Source organism: Ursus arctos, unplaced genomic scaffold (assembly GCF_023065955.2).
Source record: "Ursus arctos isolate Adak ecotype North America unplaced genomic scaffold, UrsArc2.0 scaffold_33, whole genome shotgun sequence".
Classification (NCBI taxonomy): Eukaryota; Metazoa; Chordata; class Mammalia; order Carnivora; family Ursidae; genus Ursus; species Ursus arctos.
Window position 1 is genome coordinate 11,135,070 of NW_026623019.1, and position 19,840 is coordinate 11,154,909.

The 19,840-nt window shown below is 46.6% G+C and overlaps 1 protein-coding gene across 8 annotated transcripts in view; it reads left to right on the forward strand.

The window, feature by feature from the left end:
- Positions 1-19,840, forward strand: part of MAMDC2 (MAM domain containing 2) — a 374,048-nt gene that overhangs the window by 304,387 nt on the left and 49,821 nt on the right. For all 8 annotated transcript variants that reach the window (XM_048218282.2, XM_048218280.2, XM_057305609.1 and 5 more), the window contains 3 exons: positions 7,065-7,321; positions 11,004-11,097; positions 17,025-17,168. In XM_048218282.2, the coding sequence (XP_048074239.2) occupies positions 7,065-7,321; positions 11,004-11,097; positions 17,025-17,168 (495 nt within the window). The remainder of the gene's footprint in view (positions 1-7,064; positions 7,322-11,003; positions 11,098-17,024; positions 17,169-19,840) is intronic.

The window sequence follows — 19,840 nt, forward strand, 5'->3', positions numbered from 1 at the left end:
GCCCCAAACCATGAGTCAGGTTTTTCAAATGAGCGCTCTGTCTCCGAATGTTTGTCTGAGGGTGGAAATGGCTAAAATAATGCACTCAGAGTTCTCGTGGGACATCTTGGGAATATTGGAGGGGATGGGATATTATCCTGTGTTTTGTCACCTGATTCTGATTCGTCGTGTATGGATTTTTTTTTCTTTGTTAATATTTTATGAAGTGAAACAAAAATCTTTCAGGAGGTAACCTACTGACAGCTCAGATCATTACTGTTTCCTACCTGCCTTGGCCAAAAGAAGAAAATTACTGGGAAAATAATGAGGGAAATCAGTTTCTTTGCTGAGATTTTAAAAATCACATATACTTAGGGTGCCACTCTGGGAGCTGAGCAAGGTTTCAAAACCCAAATTAAGGTCAGAGTGATTTTCTTCCCTCCAAGACCGTGAGATGGATGGAGCATCTTTTCATAATCCATGGCCCTCTTTTCTCCTTTCAGCTCAGACTGAGCTCAAGCATCCTCTTAACGGTGCTGTTCACTTACTCTGTGCATTGATCCATTTGGTTCCTTGCATACACTCTCAGTAGGGAAGCAGCTTTATTAATTTTCTCGCCATCGCCTTTGTGCAGGCTCTGCCCGTTCACCCTTCCCTGTCCTTGGATGACTTACCTTAGCTTTCTGAGCACTTTCAAGTAGAACTAACAGCCTCCTTTTCAGGGGTTCAGTTCAATCCGGTCAAAACTCCAGCGTCTCATCTGATTCAAATCTTCCCCAGACCAAAGCACGGTAGAGCCATAGAGAGAAGGGTTTGGGCTTTATTTCTCCCCTTGGCTCTCCCCTTCCTCTTCTCCCACTCACGATGCTGCTTCTGGCTCCTTTGGGGTTGGAGGAGGTGTAACAGTGGAACAGAAAAGGAGGGGAAGGGGACAAAGGATTTTATGTGACCAATGCTGTTGAAGCTGGAGCTCATGGCCTTTATACTGCAGGTGGCCACGTGTTGCCCATTTCTCTCACTGCCAGTGGGGAACCCCACTTCACTATTCCCAGACAGGGGTGATGAACTCTCTGGCTGGCCATCTGTAAATCTCCTATAGCACCTAGAAGCAACACTACACCCCGCCAGCCCCTGTTGGAGTTACTACCCTGCCTGCAGTCCTTTTGAGAAGAGTCATTTCAAGATATTCAAGCCTCTTCTGAGTTGCCCACTTAAGCTAAGGGAAAACTCAGATCTTTTCCCCACCAAACTCTGGAAGTTACTGCTCGCTGGCAACAAAATCCTTTCTCTCCATTCTGCCGCCACAGGTCCCTGCAGACGACTTGCTTCTAGAAGTATACAGTCAGGAGTCAGGCGCCAGCCTCTGTACCCTGCAAACCCCAATTATCAATGATTAAGTTCTCCCAAGAACGCCGAGCACCCTCCTCTCTTGAGGCCCAGGGCAATTGAAGAATTCAGGAATTTCTACAAGCATGAGTCAGGGTGAGATTGGAGTGTGAAGTGTGGAGTGTGGTTTCCCTCCTCCAGTCTCTCCACATGTAGCTCCTTTAAGCCTCTTCTCTTGGATCAAGATAAGAAGGGGAAGCCACCCCTTGCCCTCCCCTTGGGGGGTCAAAAGAAAATCCATGGCAGGTTAGCTCCGGGACACCTGTCTTCAAAGAGACTGTGTCTACGATCTCTCCGATCCTTCTCTGGCCTTCTCATATATTCAGGCTGGAGGGGAGAGATGGGATCAATTTGGTGGCCCTGGCTTAGACCCCAGGGCTGCCACAGTGTAGCATATGCCACAGGGATGGGCTGGCACCCCGGAGTAGAGGTACTTGTCACCCATCGCTCTTGGCCCTGAGTTCTTAGCAGAGCCTAGGAGACATCCCACTTCGTGTTCATTTATTACATTACTGTCATCCCTGAAAGCTGTATAAAAAGGCTAGAGCCTGACTCTACTATAGTCACACTTACCCAAACCCTTAGAACTAAAGATCCATGAAGCTCAGGGTTGGATTCGTAGACAGGGAGAGCAGGCACGGTAACCTCCCGATCTGGGTGCCGTCTCCTCCCAGCGACAGCAGACCAGTGGGGTTTTCCAGCTGCCCTGTGTTTCTTCAGACCGCGCTTTCCCCCTTACCCAGGAGACAGCTTGTCCAGACAACATGACACGGATGTAGACGTCGCAGCTGGAGCACGAGCGTGGCCGGCGAGGCTGAATCACGGCTGAGTCGGAGGTGCCTTGCCATCGGAGCCAAGCCGAGGGCAATTTTTGTGAAATGCTGGTTAGCCAGACTGTTTGAAAATACAAGTTCAGGAACGGCCCTCAAAGGTGTTTTTCCTAATTCAAGGGAAAATGGCTACCTAAAAGGGGCCACTGGTTGCACATGAACGGTTGAGCTAACCTACAGTGGCCTGTTGCACGAAGGGAAGCAAGTAATCATGTGCTGTCCCCACAGGCATGAGCCCAGAGGGGGCCTTTGGCTGGCATCACTGAGATTTTGATCTTTCAACAGAATCAGAAATTGTTTTTTTTTTTTTTTCCCCTAGAAGCTGCAGCCTCTTTGTGTATAATCCGGAATTAGGGCAGGATAGACTGGCTCCACGTCTGAGTATGGCAAAGCAGCAATGACTTCAGGGGAGTGGCCCTGAACTTCTCGATGTTTAATTGCATGGAGAACTCATGGCCGTTTCCTAGACTCTTTCATTTCCACTTAAAGTTTGAATACTTACAAATCTTTGTGGCCTGCAAAATCCCCCCAAGATTTGGTTAATTACAGGATCTGTACATCTAGGGTCCATCGATACCTACTTTTGTCCTACTCAAACTTAAAGGATTGGATAAATTGCCTCTCCCAGGTATTCTGGGAGCCCTAGAACCCTACAAAGGTTGGCCTCATTGAACTGGGCAGGAACATTCTCATAATACCGAACACGAGAGACATACTTTCCCAAGAATTCCAGGCTACCTTCTTCATTCCCCTTGGAAAGATGCACAAAACGGTGCCTGCATTCACTGACACATTGGCTCTTCTTCCTCAGGGTAGGTCGTAGCCGATGATACGCACTGAGCCTGGGCTGGGAGTCGTTCCTCCAGCCTGGCCTCCTGTGGCCAACACCTGGTGATTTCTGAGTCATCCCCACCCCTTCAGCTGAGATGAGCCAGCTACCTTTTTTTTCCCAGTGAGAAACAGTCTTACTCAGATTGTCTGTAAATAGTACCCAACTTTGGCAACAACTGAATGATGTTGCGGGGAGAGGGGAATGAGGGGAGGGCAACAGAGTGCGGTCTAGTCTAGTGGCTCCATAGGAGACTTGGTGTCAGCAGTCCTGGTCTCAGCACCAGCAGCCTCTCTGACTCACTGTGGGCACATCACATTGTGTCTGCTGGGTTTTGGGATCAGCAATGTGACTGTGGCTTCCTTGGCTGAGTGTCTTGTGCATGAGTTGTTAATGAAGCACTTTAACGGCAAATTCGGGGATTAAAATATCGTCCACACAGCAGGTGAGTAACTGGCCTTTCAAGAAGACTGTGAGTTATCTGTCAGCTGTGAGGAAGGTGGATTCCTAATGGGACAGGGTGTGAGACAGTTCCGTAAGCCCGGTTACCGTGAACTACACAAGTAGAAGGAATGCTTCCACGTGGGTTGCAAGGTCTTCTGGATTCACCGAGAGTCTCCCAGAGGCCTCAGAGGTGCTCCTCCCCCTCGGTGGAGTGAGTTCCCTCTTCATGGCTGTGTCAGTTTGGGTCCTCCAAGAAGACCCTAAGCTTGGATTAGGTGAGAGAGAGATTGATCAGCTGTGAAGGATAAGGAGGAGAAAGCTGGAGTCACTGGGGCCCAGGTCAATGTATCCGTTAGGCATGGTAGCCACAGTGCCTAGGAGCCATCACATTTTTAGGGTTCCCTAAAAATGTTTTCATTTTATTCTAAAATCAGAAAGAAAAAAATGAATGTGCTAATAACAAAGAAAATAATCAGTCCAGCCTAAATTATGTTCATCTTTATACCAGTGGGGTCATCAAATAGAATGTTTAATATTTTCTAAGGAGGCACGGACCCACAGCAGCCAAAGGGTCTAGGCTCACAAAAGTCATAACGTGGCCCTGGCAAGGGAGGGCCTTCATCACGGGATCGAAGGCCGAGCCCTGGGACGGAAAGGCCAGGCTGATGGGGAGCTGCCGAAGAGCCCACGTCAGGCAGAATGGCCCCACTCTGGAGCTGCTGCTCTGCCTAGTCGCCAGCTGAGAACAGCCCCGTGTACGTGGCTTTGGCACAAGCGCCGACGTGGGCCCAAAGGTGAGGCAGCTGGAGGCTATCAGTCAGCCGTGGTCCCTGCAGCAAGTTCACCTGAAGGGGGTGTCAGAGGCCACCGCCAGGGCCCCCACAATGAGGGACCAAGGAAGCAATATGAGGTCTCTCCTCCACCCAGGCCCCTCCCGCCCCCACCCTCCCCACATACCCTGGAAAGTGATTCTGTTTCATTGGAAGACATGTTACAAAGCGCATTCAACACTTCCTCTCTGCCTTTGACACAAGAGCTGTTGGTGAGCAAAGGTGTGTTACAGAGGCTGCCTGGTCGCATGTGTTCTCTGTTAGTAAAGTATTCTCGGGGAGGCTGCCTCCGCCCCCCGCAGTGCTACCACCGGCACTGGGGCTGAGGAGGGGGAGGCGTGGCCTCCCTTCCAGTTCAGAGGTTCTCTGATTCTGTTCGGTCTGACATTCTGATTCGTCCTTTAAAATCCCTTCCCAGAGTCAGCAAAGTGGGAGCCCGTCGGCTGTTTCCAGCCTGCAGATATGCTTATTTGGCATATGCAGAGTTCAAAAATTGCAGTGGTGGGTGTTATGGGTTGAATTGTATTTCCTCAAAACCATATGTTGAAGTCCTAACCCGCCCCCCGCTCCCCGTACTTCAGAGTGTGACCTTATTTGGCAGTGGTGTTGTTGCAGATGTAATTAGTTAAGATGAGGTCATGCTGAAGTAGGTCCCTAATCCAATATGACTGGTGTCTTTATGAAAGTGTGGGGGGGCGGTATTTAGACACAGCGAGAGACCAGTACAAAGAGAGAACATGTGAATATGAGGGCAGAGCTCTATTAGCCAAGGAGGGCTGAGGATTGCCAGCCAACCACCAGATGCTAGGACGGAGGCTTGGAACAGATTCTCCTTCGAGGCCCTTGGAAGGAACCGGTCCTGCTGACACCTTGATCTGGGACTTCTAGCCTCCTGAGCCGGGGGGAAGAAATGCATTTCTGTTGTTTAAGCCACCAAGTTTGTGGTACTTCATTACAGCAACCCGAGCAAACTTAGACAGGGGGTATCATTTTTAAATGGATAGATTTGCTGTGAAAATTTAGATTTTGAGCTTCAGTGGGAAAAGGCTGAGGTGCCGGGTGGGATGTCGGGGCACCAGCTGGGAGCAGAGGGATGGAGGCACTCAGTCCTGGGCTAGAGAACGCAGCCCACGTGGGGACTGCCACCCTGGACCACCCGCTGGTGGCGGCAGCTCGAGAATGTGGGCTCAGCGCGATCCGATTTTCCGATGTTTCCAGAGAAGCTTGTTTGCTGTTTCTCGTTGCTGATGAAATATGGTTTCAAATGTTGGCAATGAGTGGATCCCTCGATTTCCTCCCAGAACGCACTTCACCTCGGTGGTACACTTGATCACGCTGGCCCCTCTGGTCATCTGAGTTTGTGATCTCTATTTCTTCACCGTTGTGTGTCTTGGCAAGAGGCTAAGAGAAATTGTAGTTAAACAAGGGAGATGATTCAGGGGGTCGAACAATTTGCCGCGTGGGGAAAGTGAGCCTTGATTCATCCACCTCTCCCCTCTGCCACTTTGAGGTGAGGACCTTTCTGAGATGGTATCTGTGCTTTGAATAACCATGTGCTGTGCGAGACCCAAAGCAAGTGTCCGGTCTAGGCAGGTATATATTCTTCCTAATACCCTCACTGCTAGTGTGCTGAGGATACGAGGACTTGCTATTCATCAGGCACCATGCAATAAAACAAAGATATTAAGCTGTAATTGTTCTGAACTTATAAAGAGAAAGGTCTTTCTATCGAAGCTACAATGCATAGCACCCCTCCCTCACTGCAGCTTAAATTGCTAATAATGACAACTACCCTTTACACAAAACAGACCATGGGGAAGGCGTGGTACCAGAATCATTAATGACATTCCTTTAGTTCACTGTAATTGCATTCGGCAGTTACAACGTGCCAAGGCCAAGCTAAGCACATCACATACATAAATCTCATGTAATGCTCAAACAAGCCCTGGGAGGGAAGTATTTGGTTTTCCCTGTAGAGATTAGGACATTGAAGCCCAGAGATACACAGTAACTTGCTTGAGGTCCCAGCAGGACTTGACCTCAGGCCTCTTCAATGCCAAATCCAGGCTGCCCCCATTCTGCCTCCTGGTTCCTCTCTTTCACCAAAATGCCTCTAACGGAGGTTGGCCTCTGGGCCCAGAGCCCACCCAGGCCTTGCCAAGAGTGGTTTCCCAAGTCCGACCTCCTGAATCCCAACCCTGGCCACATGTTCTGTTAAAGAGGCGAAACTGTCATCTAGTTTGAAGTCAAAAATGTTAGTTCTGCTCAAAAAAGACTCGCTGCCGTTTTGTGTATGTTGTAAAGAGTACAGGAAGGTAGGTCCCTCTGTGCCCCTCTAGGAGCAGATGGTACGCTTGGTATGTTCTTAGAAATCTTGTGACTCACAGAAGGCTTGGGAGAAGGGGGGCCTCCTGGGGTCGTGTTCTGTTTCTTTCCACAGCTGTGTTCAGCTTGTGAAAATTCCAGCCCTTGGCAGCTGACGCGTCTACCTTTGTAAGCGTGTGTTCTGCTTCAACCAAAAGTGAGGCAGAGAGAAAGGACGGATCTTGGCTTTAGCTTAGCAGAGCACCTTGACCTCCTCATGCTCCCCTTCCAGTCCCACCACCCGTCCCCCCCTTGGCCAAACGTCTTGCGGCCGTAACTCCGCCACGTCCTTGCAACCCCTCCCCATGGATTGTGTTGAAGTCAATGCCAGCATCGCGCTGTGTCACCTGCAAACTCCCCCAGCCTGTCTTACGCCGCGTGTCGTGTCTGTGTGATTTTCAGGCCACTACATGTACGTGGACTCGGTGTACGTGAAGCACTTCCAGGAGGTGGCGCAGCTCATCTCCCCGATGACCACGGCCCCCATGTCTGGCTGCCTGTCGTTTTATTACCAACTCCAGCAGGGGAATGACAATAGCTTCTCGCTCTATACTCGGGATGCGGCCGGCCTTTACGAGGAAATCTGGAAGATGGACCAGCCAGGGAATGCTGCCTGGAATCTGGCTGAGGTGGAGTTCAGCGCGCCGTACCCCATGGAGGTGGGTATGGAGGCAGGTGCGCCCTCGCTGGACCGCTGTGCGCGCTCGCCTGCGGATCAGGAGAAGCCAGGCCAACTTGTGTGCCCATATTCATCTTCCCTTTTCCTCCCTGGGCCCCCTCCGGTTCTCCCTCTTCCTCTCTTTTCCCTTTGTCTTCCTGCTTTCTACCAAGACTATTTTCCCTAAGGACAAATAGGAAAAAGCCAGTCCATCAACGACATTTCTTGGGCACACGTCCCCTCTGAACCTCGCACTGTGGTCATGGTGAGTTCAAAAGAGATGAACGCCCTCTAGCGTGAAACCCACTCTTGGACTTCCACTCCTGGGACCGGGGATGAACCTTTCCCTTACTTGAGGGAAGAGTCTTTCTAGAGAAAGAGAGGAGAAGAAGAAGAAGGGGAAAAAAAAAAAGCCAACTTATTTTCTTCTTTCCTCCTTTACAGTATAAATAATGTCCTGAAAATTAGAAAGATTTATGATTGTGGCCCCAGTTTGAAACAAGGCTGGGTGCTTTAGGTTTAAAACTTTTTATAATTACTTGAGTGATATATTTCCAGTGCAGAAGAATTAGAAAATCCAGAAAAGCAAAACAAACTCACACCACGCAGGCTGAGTCTACGAGGATGAGAACACTAACATTTTGGTGTTCATCATTGCTGGCCTTTTTTCTAAGCGCATATATTAATACATGTCTCTATTTATGTGTGTATTCCAGTACTTACAACAATCCAAAGTAGATAAAATCATCCCCACATTGCAGATAAGGAAGGAGAATGAAGAGAGCCCAAGCAGTTTGATATTTTTTTATCTAGGTCACACAGCTGTTGAGTGCCAGGCACTTAGGAAAGTCCTGGGCTCAAATCTGACCTAGAGCTGAAGGCAGAGGCCCAGCTCTGTCTGAGGACCCCAGAGGACCCCTAGAATGAGTGGGTGCAACATTGTGGTTGCAGACTTGGAGCTATACATAGAGTCTTAGTTACCACAGGTTTGTTCATACCCCCTACTTTTTGCTTTGCGCTCTTTGTAATATCTCCCCTGGTTCCCTTTAAAGTGCAAAAGAGGTGGATTCTTCTCTGCATGGTTTTGGGGGCTGTCATCTGCTCACCTGATGTGGAGCTGCAGAGCGTGTTGGGATTGGATTGGTTGGTGACACGTTCTGTCTACTGAAGACAGGCCTGCCATTCCCCTTTCCCCCTTCAGATCCCCTCCTGGCCCCCGCCCCAGCTCCAGAGAGAGCACAATGCCTTTTGCAGGACGTGCACTCTTTCCTATCCCCAAGTCTGTCGAGGCCTTGGTCTGCTCTTGCAGCCCAGTGGAAAATTTTCTGAGTTGGGGTTATAAGGAGAAAAAGAAACGCATATACTGTTTCAGAAATTTTTCCTTCTATTAAAGTCAAATGAGTCACACACACAGTGACGACAGTCTCTTTGCAAACTCCTTCCATCTGACCATAAACTCCTTGGGCAACATTTGTATGAGTGAGGCTTTGCTGACTTTTCTTTTACGTCAGTGCTTGAAAAGTCACAATTCTGGACACTACTGCGCCTCAGTGTGTATCCTTTTGGTTCCCATGTGCGTGCTTTTGCTCCAGCAATCTGCCTCACAATGCTGCCACTGGAAATTGCCAGCCACGGGAACTCTGCAGAACTCAGTGAATTTAGTGTCACCATATTCTCCAATGAATTTAAGAAAGGAAAACATCTGAGACCTCATTTTCCGAACGAGAGGGAACAATATGCTGACACGTGGGCTGTGATTTACCAATTCTGATCAGAAGCAGTCTCACCCCACCTGCGCAGAAGATCAAGCTCTGTCAGTCACTCGATCCGTGAGCACCCTGCCCATGAAATGCTGCGGACCCGCGCCATGTTTGTGGACTCCGTTGCCCCTTCTCACTGGTTCACGTCTGTCCCCTTTGTTCTCGGCCTCCCCTCTCACCTTTGCCAGCAAAAAACTTCCGGGGCTCCTCTTAGATTTTGCAGAATCCAAGTGTCTGTAGGACCATGGATGTTAAGCTGAGCTGGGCCCTCTCATCCACACTCTTTCTTTCAAAACTGGAGACACTAAGACCTGGAGGAGAGAAGGAACCTGCATGAGCTAATTAGTGGCTAAGTAGGCCCACACCTGAATAAGGGTTCAAGAGGGGGTCAACCTGGAGAAATCCGCATGAATTTAGTACAGAGCTCAGGTTCACCTGACTCCATGCTAGGGGCCTTATATACCTCATCTCATTTAATCTCCTCAGTAGTCCTACCAGGTAGGGGTTACTCTGCCTGTTTTACAAATAACAAAGGCAAAGCCCTAAGGAGGTTAGCAATGTATTCAAGGTCACCTAGCTAGTGACAGAAATGGGATTTGAACCCTAGTCCACTTGCCTCCAAGACACTCTTCTCTTTAGAGGAGGTTTGAAAACTAGAAGTCTACGGGTCAGATCTAGCCCACAGCGATGTGCCTGGCTGCTAGAGCGGGGGGTTGTTTGTTCTTTGTTTTTCCATGTTCGTTTTAGTGTTTGAATACATCACCAACACTGAAAGATCCAAAGATTTCCATTACAAATCTAGAGACCCAGGTCTTCTTGAGAACTTGGTAGATACAGACACTTCGGGCCTGAACTCCTGCATGTCAGCAGTTGGGCCCCTTTAGACCAGGCTCGGTTCCCCATTTCAGGACCGTCTGCATCGTGTCCTGCTGCGTCACACCAAGCTCCTGTCATGCACTCACATCATCTGTCTGGCCTGAGTTTCAACCCCTGCCAACACTGCATCTTCTCGTGTTGCCTCACCAATGGGCTGCACACTGGGCCGGTTTTTCCGCCGTGCTCCCCACTGTGTGCAGTGCACACACCACTCCCCATCCCCCTGGGCACAGGCAGAAGGTAGTCAATTGACCTCCGAGTAGAAGCTGGTGGCCGAGAAGGGAGAAACACCAAAGGGTTGAACTCATTAACAACCTCATGTTCTTTCTGCCCATTGGGATGCGCCTGGATATGCTGAAATGCTGACATCCATACGTAGACTTTGGGGCCCGATTTTGCCTTAGCAGACAGGTCATCATCTTTGATTCTGCGTCTTTGTCCAGAACCCTCACAGAGAATTTCATGTGTGAAAAGGGGAAAGGTCCCTGCAGGGTCTTAGTTCTCTGGGAAGGGCAGTTGGAGAGCCTGGCCTGCTTTCAGCCAGGAGCCTGTTGTTTCTTTAACTGAAGGTCACCACGCAAATTGTCGAGTCTGTGGTTCTGTCAGAGAGTGATACATACTCAAGTGAGGGGAAGAATCCACCAAGAAAATACAACTTGGGGCTTAGTATTCCCTCCTCCTTAAAGAAACTGTAGATCGAGTCACGAGCTGCCCTGGATTTAGGAACGTGATTTCTCACGGGTACTTATAACTTGCCATGACCTGGCTTGACTACCACATCATTGTAAATCATAGTTGAGAGAGGTCCCTGGATGACTCAGTCTGTTGAGGTCCGACTCTTGGTTTCTGCTCAGGTCATGGTTTCAGGGTCATGAGATCGAGCCCTGTGTTGGGCTCCACACTCAGCATGGAGTCTGCTTAGGATTCTCTCTCCCTCTGCCCCCCCCCAATGAATAAATGAATCTTTTTTAAAAAATCCATAAATCATAGTTACGAGTTCTGAAGCCTAAAACACGTAAACCTGTAACAATCCATCTTCCTCGGCAGGTTATTTTTGAAGTTGCTTTCAATGGTCCCAAAGGAGGATATGTTGCCCTGGATGACATTTCTTTCTCTCCTGTTCACTGCCAGAATCAGACAGGTAAGCATTCTCTTTTCCTTTTCGGTAGATGCCTGGGGTCAGGACTTGATTTAATTCTTTCTAATTTTCTCGCCTCTCCTGTTATGTCCTCCTTTACAAACTTATTTAATCAAATAGTCATTTTTCAGCTACATTACCCTTTTTTCCCCCTCACAGAGTGAATTTAATTCTTCTGACACCACTGGCCAGTGGTCACGTGTTAAGGAGCTTCGGCCGTCCCTACCTACTAGGTCATGAACATTAAAGAATCCAAAGACATTCCCTCCCCATCTTTCTCTTTAAAGGACATCTTAGATCCATATACAGGTGGCTGAGTAGGTGGGAAAAAACTCTCAAACTCTACTGAGTAGAATTTTAAAAACTCTTTCTAATTTTATGTACCTAAGACCTATAAATGTCTCCATGTTTAAGGATGTTAATATTTGGTATACATCATCTCTCTGACAGTTTATGATATTTATATCATGGACTTAATTTATTTTCTCTTTCTAAGTAAATCCTCAAATTCTTTTATCATGGCCAATTTTGTAATTTCCATAAACTTGGTGTTTGGAAAAGAGAGGAAATTCTTACTTTTTGGGAAAATACGTCAGCAAATCAATTCAAAGGAAATTAGAAAACAGATGTTCCAGGGGCACCTGGGTGACTCAGTCAGTTAAGCCTCTGCCTTCAGCTCAGGTCATGATGTCAGGGTCCTGGGATCGAGCCCGACGTCAGGCTCCCTGCTCAGCGGGGAGCCTGCTTCTCCCTCTCCCCACCACCCCTTCCGGCTCTTGCTATCTCTCGCTGTCTCCCTCTCTCTCAAATAAATAAATAAAATCTTAAAAAAAAAAGATATGAGAAGACAACAAATGTTCTAGAATAAGAAGGATGACACTATATTCATGATAACCCAGATAAATACAATTGACCTTACCTTTTAGTGTATTTTTTGGGGGGAGGCCGCAGGGAAACAGTGGCTGTCCCATCTTATTAATGAGCCCTCATTCTGAGTTTCAGAGCATGGGAAGTACATTTTTGAACTTGGCCTTTATAGCCTGACTTTCACTTAAGATAGAATTGGTGTCTAATTTCATATGGCTTCAGATGTATTCTACAAGCAAGGGGACTGAGAAAGATAATATTTTCTACTTGAGCTAAAGTGTTACCCCCAAAATAGAAACACTCTAATGTGCTAAAACCAAATATTATTTTTTACTAGTTCTAATTTTAAAAAAGGAAAAAAAGTTAGTGAAACAGAACCAGACTCTTCATATTTACATATCTTCACTAAAATGATTTAATTCAAATTGTAACCCTAAGATTAAAAGAGTCTCTAAACTGGACAGAACACAGAAACCAACATTGTTTTGCTTCTCTAAATCTGACTGTTCCCTAATCTCATCAGCTAATATTTCAGTGATGTTAATAGTAGTTTCATAACCTCTTTATCATTATTTTTGGAAAGTTTCTCCTCTTTGTCACCGGGCATCTACATTGAACTTTTCTATTTCCAAGTTATACATACCGGAGAAGAGGTGTTTATTCAGTACCTGCACGGGGTAGAAGGTGTGAAGAGGCCGGTGGGAGGTCATAGTATCCGCCAATCCACCTTATAGTAATGTGTGGAAACACTCTCCCTTTTAAAAAGATACAGAATCGATGTGAGCGCTTTCCCACTGACTGGTGAAAAGGAAAGAAAGATTCCAGCAAAATAAGGACTATTTGTTAAAAGGGCCCGTGGCTCCTCGGTCTGCAAAATTCAGCCCACATTCAGACAGACCCTTCCTCTGCAGGGACCACCACCAATTCCCATTTTCACATAATTAGGTTAGCCAACGCTCCATACTGGCCTTCACAACTTCCCAGCCTGGCAACTTGGCTTTAAAATGGTTTGCTTGCGTGATCTTAGCGTAACGTTCCCGAGCCAGGACTTTGGATTCACATCCCTACTCTGTCACTTACGAACTGTGTGACCTTGGCGTGTTAATTAACCTCTCTGAGATTCTGTTTCCACATAGATGGGACAAGGTTAGAAGAATCTGTTCCGCACAGTTGGGAAGATGATGAGTCAATGTCCGCGAAGGCCTTAGCAGAGTATGGCACGCAGGAAATGCTTGGCCGCGAGGCTTCATGTTATTTATGTAACTTTCAAAATATGCCTGTCCCTTCCCTGGGGACCAGAGGGTCCAACTGAAACTGAAGAGAACCTGCAAAGGCACCCACCTTGGTGAATGGTGAGCAGGGGCCTGCTTGATGCCTGGCCTTCAGCAGCTGTGGGCCAGATTCTGAGTCTTAGACGCTGAGCCCTCCCTTTTTCATACTTCATCTCACATTTCACAAATAGTTTATGCCCTTCTGTTTCGTAACAGGTGCCAACATTTTTTTCCTTATCTTGGTTAGCTCCAGACTTGTTGTCTCTGCTTTTCCCAGCTGGATCTAGCATTTTCTTCCCTCATCTCCCCAAGTAGGCCGAGACAGGAATTATTTCAACATAAGAAGCGTCTCGTTCCCACCATCTGGTTGGGCTTAGAGTTAACCCAGTCTCCCAACCCTGGGACGCATCATAGAGTCACAGGTGTTAAACACCAGTGTCGTGTCACTCCCCAAGTACCCCCAGGATGCTGCCAGAGGACAGTGAGACCTCCCCACTGCCCCTACTTGAGTTAGGGCACTTCCATTTCCAAGCCTTTTCCACCCACGACCTCCCCGGCCACCACCACTTTTGGCCCAGTGCCTAGATCATGGGAATAAGCTCTCCTTTTAGGCTGTACATTCTTGAATGGCTGAGACCGATGAGACCCTGGCTTACTGTCCAACGCTAAACATCGAGCTCCCACTGCTTTGCCATCCTCATGACCAATCTCCTCTCGGGGCCTGGGTCCAGCCCACCCCCAAGTTAGGGCCTGGAAGCGTCCTGACACTCGTGGACGCATGGATATACCCCTCAAAGGATGCCTGCCTGGGCCGAAATCCCAGTTATGCCCGTTCCCTAACCACACACTGCCCATCTTATGTCTGATTGGAAACCTGGCTCTGGTTGTTGCCTTGGTTACAGCTATAGTTGCTTTAGCTCAGACCTCAAGCATCTCCACGGCCTGGTCAGCGGCCCAGCCCCTGCTCCAGCAAGATTGCTCCGTCTGGCGCCAGGTCCCACTCACTCTGTCTCCACGCCAGCTTTGAGCGGTCTCAGCCTGCTTTCGGGCTGGCTCGTGCTAAAATAAAACCCCTGTGCCAGTTTAGCAGCCTGCAGAGCACGCTGCACCCAGCTCTCTGGGGCGCTGCCCGGCCGAGGATCGGAAAGGCTGCGGATGAGTGTTTAGATCGCTCAGGCTGGTGCTGAGTCCGTCTCCATGAACTTCAGGATGAGAAAGGCTGCCAACAAGTCTTCTCAAACAGCAGCACCCTCCACCTGATTAGAGTATCTTCAAAGCCTCTCCTTTCTAAAAAGTTCAAATGTCAGAAAGCAAGTAATTAACTACATCTTACATTGTGATGCTTTTTGGTACTTTGTTCAAAGGGCCTTTCTTCCCTTTTTTTTTGATCAGCTGATGTTCAAGGGCTTCCAGCTGCCTCTGATTCCTCCCTGTGCTTCAGACAGGTCATTCAGCTGTCATGGCCGCTCAGCCCAGATGCTCTGAAACGAGCCTTCAGCAAAGGCTTTCCATCCACCTCCGATCTCTGGCGAGCTCATTTTGGGTCACAAACAGGCCCTCTGGCCCCGTCTTCAGGAATCAGACGCTGTTTCAAAGCAGAAGCAGCACTCTGGGTGAAAAAGAGTTAGGCTTTCAGTGATGCTTTTGAGATTTTCTTTTTTATCAGACCTTCTCAGGACCCCAGACAAATCCATTTCAATGACTAGGTATTTAGCAAAGGACTCTAATCGCATTCTCAGAAACATCTTTTCTGCGTGACTCAGTTTGTCACCATGGAGAGAACTGAGCCATGCTTCCTTGTAGCTCTTAATACCACCTCTTGCCTCTCCTGCATGCCTCACAAATGGGTTATGGTTCTCTTGTGGCCGCCCAGGGGTATATTCCTTGGGATATATCCCTGATGAGTGATTTCACTGGCCTGCCATTCTCTTTGTGCATGGCTTTTGGGAGCCAGGCGGCCATCTGTAGATTGTAGGTTTTCATCTGCCTGTTCATTACCAGGTAGCAGAAGGGTAACTAAGACTAAAGACCAGTATGGGGTTTCCTCTGGTCCCAAATCTGCATAGGGGGTCTGGTGTCAGAGGAGCCTTGTCTGTATGATAGCATACTCATTTTTCAGAGACTTTATCTTCATGGCTTAAAGATACTCCCTGGTGCTCCCAGAGCCAGGCACAGTGATGTGTGGGTGGACCTTAGAGCATTGAGAATGCTCATTTCCTTTTCTCCTCCGGTTTGTCAGGGTGCTCACTTTGCACACTTTCGAGGCCCCATCACCTGAGGTACAAGCAGTTATACAGGAACATTTTTTTCCTATTCTTTTTTTTTTAATGTGCTATTGATCCCTTTTTTTAATTTCGTGTTTTTAAAACTTTATTTTTGTATCATTTTCAACTCAAACAGAATTTGTGAGAGTACTATCAAGAACTCTCATAGACTCTTCACCCAGATGTACACATTATTAACATTTTGCCACATTTGCCATATGTAAGAGTAAGTTGCAGGCATTATGCCCCTTTACCCCTAAATACCCCAGTGCGATTTTCTAAAACCAAGCACATTTTCCACATGCTATCAGATAATTATAAAGTTCAGGAAATTTGGCACTGATATATTATCAACTAACCCACGGCCCAAATGCTAATTTCTCCAGTTGTCCCAGTACTGTCTTTTGTAGCTCTTTGTTTTCTTGGACCAAGATTGAATCTCAGGTTCTTTATAGCATTTGGTTGTCATGCCTCTTTCATCCGCTTTAATCTGGGCCACCTCCTCAGCCCACTTGACTGTTTTCTTGCTTTGGAAATTGAGGAATTGAGAGTATAGTGAGTTTTTGTCCATAAACAGCTACCTGTTTCATCAGGTCACTGCTCCCAGAACTCAAATGTTTCTCTGGAGGTGATTTCCCAATTATTCAAAACAGCGCCCTCTTTCTCTGGCCCTAAAAGCTTAGACCAGTGTATGTCAGCATGCGGAACGGATCACAGTTGGCTATATCGAATGTGTCCCAAACAGTGGCAGTCACATCCCCTCTGGACTCAGACAATCTGAACAGTGAGATTTACAATCACTTGTTGCTGTACCAAGTTCTTCTCAAAAGAGTGGAAATCTTCTATGTTCCAGTCCCTCCAGGCAATCTGGAATGAGGTGGTATTTATAGACCAGGGTAAATGATACCAGAACTCAGCAAAAGCCAAAATAATAGCAGTATGGGTGATGAAATTGGTGTCACTTTTTGAACAGCGTGATTTATACTGAGCAATGATTTTCTTCAAGCAGATCAGCTCCTACTACTAATGTCAATTATAAGTAAACAGCGGCTATGCTGGTGACACAGAGATTGATCAAGAAAGGAACATTATTTCTGGAAAATATTATTTCTAAAATACCTATCTTAGAGAAAAATTAAGAATTCCTTAAAATCTTTACCTTTTTCTTTCTCTTTAATTTTCTATGAATGAGTTTTGAATGGTGAAGAAGTATGTGAATAATTGCTCCCAGTCTTTACATTATGAAAGGAAATTTCTTTTGAAGTCTGATACTTCTTTATTTTTTATAGAGAGTATTAACAGAGCTCCTTCCCTCCGTCCCTTAAGGGAAGAAAAGAACAATTTTCCTGTCATGCTGAGATGTTAGTTTGATGCTAACCTGTCAGCATGCCATTAGGGTAAAAATATTTTGTTGTGTTTTATTTATTCAGTCTCCCTGGCACAAATGTGTACGTATTTGTCAACCAGTTGACGTAGTCCTTTGAGACCCTTGGGTCTGGCTCTTTAACTTTGGTTCTCCTTTGTTCAGAGCTTCCTTTCAGTGCCATGGAAGCCAGCTGCAATTTTGAGGAAGATCTCTGCAACTTTTATCAAGATAAAGAAGGTCCAGGCTGGACCCGGGTGAAAGTAAAACCAAACATGTATCGGGCCGGAGACCACACATCAGGCATCGGTAAATCAGGAGTCTGCATGTGGGGACGCTGGGGGTGGGGGTAGTGTTCATGTTCCGTCTGCCATCCTTACTCCACAGCAATCAAGATGGCCACTTTAAAAAAAAAGGCAACCGTAAAGAAGCAAAAACGATCGGTAATCTTGCGTTTGGCCATTTTTTAAAAAAATTGACATTTAAGTTGCTATGTTAGCATGACTGTCTGCCAGTACTTTAAACAGCCAAACCTTTGGAAATTATCTTGCTCTTCCCTTTAGATAGAGAAGTGCCTTTAAAAAGCTATTAGATTCCAATTACATAAAACATCCAGAAAAGGCAAATTCATAGAGACAGAAAGCCGATTCTTGGTGGCCAGGGGCTGGGGAGTTACTGTTTAATGGTTATAGAGTTTTCTTTTGGGGTGATTAAAATATTTTGGAGCTGGGTAGTGGTGGTGGTTGCCCAGCATTGTGAATGTACTAAATACCACTGAATTGTATACTTTAAAGTGGTAAAAATGGTAAATTTTATGTTATGTGTATTCTACTCAATGAAAAATATTTTGTGAGGCAATAAAAGCTATTGGAAGATGTTGGGGGGGCACTTGATGGTTATGTCCACAGGGAGCTGTAAGAAACCAGTTTGAGCTCCCTTGTATAAGGATTACCTACCTAATCACTTTGATGGCATCCCCTGCAAAGCCCACTCCCATAGAGACTGGTGCAAAGAGCTTGTTTTCAAGGGTTAGTGTCTAAGTCATTTATTCAATGGCTATTTATACACTGGTCACCAGGGTGTGCTTACTATACACTGAGGAAACTTATGTTTCAGAGCACCTTACTTGCCCAGGTCCTGCGAAGGGCCTTGAAAGGGGCTCTTACAATTTTATACTTGTAATCATGAATTCTTTTCTTAGAGGTGGCTTAACTTGTAGAAATACAGGCACTACAAAAACCTATAGTCATTGGCCAGACTAAGTCCTGGGGGATACACTAGTGAAGAAATCGAGTCCTGCTCTCACTGGCTAGCAGTCATTTCAATGGGCAAGAGAAATGTCAGACAAATATATACACAAATGAACTTATAATTATACATTGTGGTACCTGCTATGGAAGAAATGAAGAGTGGGCTCTGAGAGAGAATAGGGGAGAGAACCTGGGAAGGCTTTTCTGAGGGGAGAGAGTATTAGCTGGGAGAGTGTGAGGAATCCAGGCAGAGGGAACAGCATCTGTGAAGGCCTTGAGTATGGAAAGAGCTGGACAGCCCAAGCAATGGGAAGGTTAGTGTGGCTGCACCATGGGCAGCAGAGTGGAGGAATACGGAGTTAGGACATATATTGTGGGTGTGGCAGGCCAGAGTGAGCATTTGGGATTGTTTTTTATGAAAGAAATGATACACCATGAAAGGTTTTAAGTAAAAGAAGAGAAGAATTAAATTTGGGTTTCAAAAATGTTGTTCTGGCTGTGTATGGTCACCCACATTAGTCTGCTCGGGTGACCGAAACAGAGTACCACAGACTGGGTGACCTGAACAGCAGAAACATATTTTTGCACAGTTTTGGAGGCTGAAAGCCCAAGATCGAGATACTGTCAGGGTTGGTTTCTGGTGAGATCTCTCCTTCTGCCTTGTAGATAGATGGCACCTTCTCATGAGTCCTCATGGCCTTCACTCTATGTGTACCAGTGAAGAGAGAGAGAGGTCTCAGGTGTCTCTTCCTCTTCTTATGAGGACATCAGGTCTATGGGATTAAGGCCCCCCACCCTTATAACCTCATTTAATTACCTCCTTACAGCTCCAATCTCCAAATAAAGTTGCATTGGGAATTAAGGTCTCAACCAGTGGATTTGGGGGGAACACGACTCAGTCCATGTAAAATAACCCAAGAACTTTTGGCCAGATGAATTAAATCATTGGGTAAAACCAAACTAAACACAAAGACTGAGGCGATCAAGGGAACATTGATGGGGGAGGAGCAGAAAAAGGAAAGAAGAGTAGGTACTATTTTTTTCTTTTCTACCCAGGCTTTCTAGGATACATGGATTGGTTTTGAGTTTACTGTGGGGGTAGTGGAGGAGCAGATGGGAGGGAAGGTTCTTGACCTTATGTTTCTTTTTTCTTATTTAAAAGAAATAATTGTTCTTCCTTGGACCCTTTTCTTGCACAGAGAGGGTACTTGAGAGATCTTTTCTGGTCGGATGGCAGACTGAAACAAAATAGATTCGGGGGACGACACAATTCAATCCATAACAATACTCACGTGAAATAATCAAAACTCCAAGGACTGCCAGACCAGCCCGTGCTCTATCTCGGCTGGTCGCTGCAGAGATAAGAAGGAAAAATCTGCTCTGGGCCTAACGTTCACCAAGATCCAGTATTAAGTACTCAATCTGTGTCACCTGATTGACCCAGGCAGCTGGAGCCCCAAGATGATTTCATCCCTTTTATTTCATGAGAAACACATATCCTAACTGATGACTGGCATCTGAGCGTATGCAGATGGGAATCTACACTGGTTTATGACGTTTACTTAGAACTGGAGAAGTTTTATTCATAATAGAGTCACAGGATATGTTCTGTCCCTTAAGCCGCAGATATTACAAAATGCGTTCTATCATTTAAAGCCTATAGAAATAGTCTCTGTTGGCAAATCCCACTACTTTTAACCAAATTTTCCCACTTGACTGGGCTAGATGATT